We start from the raw sequence: 6,568 nt of genomic DNA, 5'->3' as shown, positions 1-6,568 counted from the left end.
GTTCCCCTTTATTTGTTCAGTCAACATGCTATTATTAATTCACATTTAGAAAATCGATTTTTGGCATTTGTGAATCGATTCTGGATCGTTAAAAATAAGAATGTAGACTCTTATGTGAATACGTTTTTTTTTTTTTTTTTACCCACACCTTCTCCAATGTATGACTCCCTAATTTATTATTTATCATTAACATACAATATGGGTGTTACCTTGTATATATGGCCTTATATACAACCAAAGCCAAATTTGAGGACTTTTCTTTCTCCTTGAATACCTTAGCTTAACAACTACAATGTACTGCGCATTAAGTCTCCCGCAAAAAAATCTATAGATCAATTGAGTTTGTACAAAATGCTGCTGGTGCTAAAGTTTGAAGAAAAAAGAAAATGGCTCATATAACTGTTCTAAAGTGACTTCATGTTAGTCTTGGGATAGATGTTGACCTGATCTAGTGACTCTCTACAGCTCACACAGAGACCAGAGGTGAATCTGCCTTCCACAAGAAACCAACTGAAGTTTGTAAATATCTTGTTTTTTTTAATTAAGATAATTTAACAAAATTAAAACCTTGCCAGTCCTTGATATTTTCCAACTCTTACCAGCATTTCCTATTCCATGCACCAGCAGCAGGATGTGCTTGTCTACTTGTCCAACTGGCCGAGAGCTATCAAGAGAAGACCTGGAGCCCTGAGGAAAAAGACAACAAAGATGTCGACAATTTAGAGCCAGCACTCAACAACTAATCCGACTACACAACAAATACAGATTGCAAATAATTACATGGACTGGCTTTTGAAAGTTTTTATTTACCAAGTTTCACTGTATTTTCATCTCTGCGTGAAGCATTTGTAATAGGACTGGGCATCTTTCTGTAAGCACCAAATGTGGTCATACATTCTAGGCAATATATACCAAAATCCTTCCCCTGCCCTACTCTTGCTTATCCTTCAATGAACTGTTCTATTTAGTTGGAGATAAGAAGAGCAGGTAAACATTGTGTCTGTATCCATTTCAATAAGCTCATCAACATCTGTTTTTCCTCTTTGCAGACATCAAGTCAGGAAAATTCAGTTCTACAGATTGCACTTGATGCTAGCATTTACAAACTAACCCAGTTCAACCTTCTCCGCAGGCATTCAAAAACAGCCATCACCCCCTGCTAGAATGAATCTGAGTGGATGCAGGGAACAATGCCAAGGTTTCTGGCCTTATCGCCTACATACTGGAGCTGGCAGATCACAATTTAATATCCAATTCCATTTATTAGACAACCTGCAGAGATGCACAGCGCTTAGATAGTATTTACTGTCAAACTTAAACTTTTCACTAATCCTCTGACCTGGGTTACAGAAAACTTCTGGAAGGTACTACAATGTATTAAAAAAACCACTCAAAATCAGTCTAAGCAAATACAGTCCTCATGAGAATGTGATTTTATATCATCTGAGTCAAGGTAGAGGTAGAGGAAACTCATTCGTGAATTTGCTTGAAATGTTTTATTTATGTATGTTGTCTTGCCATTGTCTTTGCTTAAATTATATCTTTTTTTCCTGGTGCAAACACACAGTTGTACGCCTGATTGGCTCTGTTTGGTCACAGAGAAAAACTGCTCCATGTGGGCGTCTCTCCTTTGATGTTGGATTGACTGCAGCGGACCGAAAACAGGAATATACGAAGAAACTAAATTCTTTCATAATCATTTTTGATGATTTAATTGAAAGGCTCTTTGTGCCTGTGGTGGATTGCACAGAGACAGACACAGACCCAATCACCTCTGACCTTAAGACGGAAGGATATCAAGAAAGACAAGGAACAGACCCCAGAAGACATGCCTCGTCCACGGACTTTGCATACTCGTCCTTATGTCCTAAACCTACTGCAAAACTGAATTCTCTTGTAATACCTTGAATTTTTAGATCTCTGCTTCATGATCTGCCTGTAACTGATACAGATGTTGTTTTGTAGTTTAGCATTATGGCTGTAAGATTCTTCCTACTTTACTTTCTTTTCACATGCTATTGTATGGTGCAGCCCTGAACATTCAGCATTCTTTACCTTATTTGTTCAGTTTTGGTTGTCCTTGTAAATATGTGTATGTCTATTTCTGCATAGCAGACCTATAGCATTGTAAACTGGAGTCAAATTCCTTGTAAGTATACACATACTTTGCCAATCCTGATTCAGACGTTTGTGTGCAGCCATGGGAACCATCACTTACCATAAGGTCATCAGAAAACAAAGGCTCTTGACTCCTGGCAAGCCCAGTGGAGCGAATCATCTGTAGATTTCCATCCACGTCAGAGTATTTCCCTGTTAGCGACGTTTCACAGAGTCTGCAAGGATTAACATAATGAACAGGTATGTGAGTTGATGTCTTTGTGACTCGACTGATAATTTCATGTAACAAATGTCATCCACTGACATTCCTATTTGTCTCCTGTTATCTTTCTTGTCCTTCCCCAAATGTTTTCTATCTATTCCACCTGAAAACAACTCTCACTAATGTACTCAAGTGTTAGACAGTCAGTGAATGACGGAAGTAATTTACAGCACTTAGTAAACACCAAACACTGATGACAACTTATAATATAAAGACAAAGTGACACTTTTAAATATAACGTACCATGTTTGCACAAGGTAAATGGTCAAATGGTGACATAGAACAATTTTATATGGGCTCTCATTGCTTCTGTGTACTGGCTTGAGACTAGATGACTGCTTCTATAAATTACCAGAGGGGTAATTCATGAAGAAGCAGGGTTCATTGAGAAAAGCCTGGCTTGAATGTGCCAATAAACCAATGTTAAGCTATTTCATAGAGGCAACTTTACACAATGAAATCTAAACTGACATTTATAAACAAAGCTGCAGTGTTCACAGCCACACAGCAACAATTATTAAACATATAATAGGAAGAATGAAAGATTACAGCAAAAATGAACAAAATGACTATAAACAAAGCCTAAAAAACATTCAACAGGATGGTGTGGATCAGCAGGGATCCCAGACCCTGAAACAAGTTGAAATCTACTCAGCACAGTGAATCAGCTATATTACATCTACATTTACATGTATTCATTTAGCAGACACTTTTTGTACAAAGTGACACACAAATGTGGCACAATCCAAGCCTCAGTAGATCAAGAGGTCCGTTCAAGTCTTTGAGAATAAGTGCCACAATACTTCCATGTGACACAACAGGCACAAGGATGCAGCTGTATGAAGTGACAGTGATTAAATATTTTATGCTATTATAAAGTAATACTGCTATTTTTTTTGTTTTTTGTACAAGTGACAGAACAGCCTCCATATGGTGAAGACAACTTCACTGTACCCTTGTATTTTTAAGGGAAAATATGTGTTTCATTTTTTTATACCTAAATTATATATACATGACTTTTTGGAGCAAATTACAAAACTGCAACTTTGATGACCAGGCTACAACCATTTAAATATCATGCTTCTAAAATTCAAGAAATGAAAAACACGCACACTATTTAAATATATAAAAAGGGACAAACAGCCAATCTGAAGGTATATAAACAGTATTTACCATATACAGTAAAGGCAAATGTGTCACTACTTATTAGCTATAATGTAATGTTGCATGATATTATTTTTTCTGCTGAAATCCATAATCGATTACCTGCTCCTCCTGGTCGATACCAATAAGATAGACAAGTTTTCTGCTTCAACGTATCATTATGAAGTAAATGTTGATTGCAAAATGTTATAGAACGGATATAGAATAACGAAACAATCAGCGCTTACATTGGTTCCCTTTAAACCTTGCAATCACTATTAGTGTTGCACGGTAAACCAATACTAGAAAGGTACCGCGTTACCCAGCTGTTAAAAACGATGCTTTTTCACGTTTTATTAGTATCGGTACTTTATAAACTTTGTGCGACAGCGGGGCAGACACACGGAGCGAAATATGGAAATATTTTGCTTACGTTGGACACGGACACCACAAAGCCCGTATGTAAACGATGCTTTAAATCCGTAATGACCAAGGGAGCCAACACGTCCAACAAAACATCTAGCTGACAGACATGCGCACTTGTTCAAAGAGTTCAAAGAGCTGCAGGTTAGCGATAGATAACATAAATATCCCCGGATGTAAGTCAAGCGAGTTTTTTTTTTGTGACAAGTGAACTTTTTTCACCATCAGAGTTGCACAAGGCAGTCAGGGGTAAAGCTTACTGTTTAACAGTCCGATGTGGTTCCACATAACGAACATGTTCTGGTTTTCATATGTCCATGTTCTGTGACAAATCTTTTTATTTTTTAAACAGCTGCATAATCATTTCATTGTTGTTATAACAGGTTAAGTAGCTATAAAGCTCAGCAGCTTTTACAAAAATATATATTTTGGGGATTCTGGGATGCCTCGTAGCTGAGCAGACATGCCCGAACTGAGCTCTCTAACTTATCTTTCAAATCAACATAAAAAACAACGCTAAATTAACAACTTGGAGTGGGTAAATATAACGTAACAGACTGCTGATGTGGGATGAAGGCTAGACGATCGAGAACCGAAAACAAAGACCGAAAGGAAGACGTCAAAATTGTTGCTACCAAAAAAGGAGTTGTGGTGAAAGCTAACACTAGCCGAAACGAGTCAGGCATGGCCACGGACATTGCGAATTCAACATTGTGCGAATCTGAAGACTCTCAATCCATGGGGGTGCTTCCCGTTGTGCTCAGGGAAATTCTTGAGTTAAACAAGTCTCTCTCGGAGAAAATTGACTTGAATTCAGCACGGCTCCAAACTTCCATCAATGGAGTGAAGGCTACTTTGGATAACGTGCTAACGAGGGTGACAGAGGCCGAGAATCATATCAGTGACACTGAGGACGCAGTAAGTGGGATTCAGCAGCTAACGAAGCAGCTGAAAAGCGACAACGACTTCCTCAAAAGAAAAATTGACCAGCTCGAAAATCACAGCAGAAGGAATAATGTTCGTATTGTGGGACTAAAAGAAGGCACCGAGGGTACGGACCCTGTGAAATTCTTCACAGACTGGATACCGGAGGTTTTGGGGGCCGACGGCTCAGACGCAGCAGTGCCGCGGCTGGAGGTTGAAATTGAACGAGCACACAGGACCATGGCTGCAGAGCCCAGACTGGGCAGCTTCTTCCCTGACATGAGCCCGGAGTTGGCTAAACGCCGCAAGCAGCTCGTCCCCGCGCTACAAGCCATTAAAGCGAGAAACATCGCCTGCTACCTCATCTATCCTGCACGCCTGAAGGTCCAGCCAGACGCCGGAGGAACCCGCTTTTTCGATACTGCAGGAGATGCCTTTACATTCATCAAAAACCTGACGCAAGACGGGCAGCTTTCTTCCAGAGCTGATAAACGCGGAGCACCAACACCAAGTCCTGATAAATGAAGAATACCCGTCCATATTGCTTACGAGATCGTTACACCGGCCCATTCTTGATGGTATGTACTGGAGAGGAACTGATTGTATAAGTGACTGATGTGACTGTTAATGTCGCCTGCTCAGGACCATTGCCCCGGAGACAAGTGAATTGGATCGACATTAGTCTCTACCCACCTGGCATTACAGTGAACTGGACTGGTTCTTTAACCGTCTATGATTTCATTTTACTTTGAATTTGTACCAGGGTGCCGGTGAGTACAACTATAAGTATAAAAGGCAATTGTTAAGCTAAAAACTGAGCGTGTTATTAATTACAGTTCCTTTTGGGTTTTTTGTTTGTTTTTTTATCTACAATCATCCATCTATCTGGGTCGCCAGGGATTGTATCTCTATGGGGGGATATAATAGCGTTTTGTTTTTTTTCTATACTCTAAATGTTATGAGAGCTCGCAGGTTCGGTTCATGAGTCTGAGTTTAGGAAGGATAGGCGAGCACCTTAGATTCTTCACACTGGTTCACGTTTGGTTGTCAGGATGGTAGACTGGCAATCGAGAAGAGTGGTGTATATGTTATATGTTGTTTTTTTGTTTGTTAATCTTTTTGTCTTGTCAAATGTATCTTTATGTTTTACTTATCAGAGAGACCTATACGTAGAACATTCTTTCTCTATAGTATCATTGCTTGGTTATTTAGATAAAAGGGATAATAGTTTGGCTACTATTTATTATCACCTAAACTCATGTTAAGCCCATTGAAATTTGTAACATTTAATGTCAAAGGATTGAATAGCCCTATCAAAAGGAAAAAAATTTATACCTACCTTAAAAAATTAAAACCTGACATTGTTTACCTACAAGAAACGCACCTAACAGACAGCGAGAATAAAAAGCTGAAAAGAGATTGGGTAGGTCAAGTCTTCTTTTCATCATTTAGTTCAAAGTCGAGAGGAACAACAATTTTGCTGCATAAAAACGTCCCCTTTGTTGCTACTAAAACCATATCGGACCCTTCAGGTAGATATATCATGGTACAAGGGCAGATGTATTCAGAATCATGGACCTTTATGAATATTTACGCACCTAATTTTGACGATCATCCATTTATGCAGGAGATCTTTCTTCAGGTCTCCCAAGCGCCTGGTTTTCATTTGGTAGGAGATTTAAACTTCTGTTTAGATAC

The 6,568-nt window shown here is 39.0% G+C and overlaps 1 protein-coding gene across 2 annotated transcripts in view; it reads right to left on the bottom strand.

Moving 5' to 3' along the window:
- Positions 1-6,568, bottom strand: part of szt2 (SZT2 subunit of KICSTOR complex) — a 225,559-nt gene that overhangs the window by 132,771 nt on the left and 86,220 nt on the right. For both annotated transcript variants that reach the window (XM_073477051.1, XM_073477052.1), the window contains 2 exons: positions 2,219-2,333; positions 600-687 (listed from right to left, as the gene is read on the bottom strand). In XM_073477051.1, the coding sequence (XP_073333152.1) occupies positions 600-687; positions 2,219-2,333 (203 nt within the window). The remainder of the gene's footprint in view (positions 1-599; positions 688-2,218; positions 2,334-6,568) is intronic.

Source organism: Pagrus major, chromosome 11 (genome assembly GCF_040436345.1).
Source record: "Pagrus major chromosome 11, Pma_NU_1.0".
Classification (NCBI taxonomy): domain Eukaryota; kingdom Metazoa; phylum Chordata; class Actinopteri; order Spariformes; family Sparidae; genus Pagrus; species Pagrus major.
This window is presented reverse-complemented; position numbering and strand designations above follow the sequence as displayed.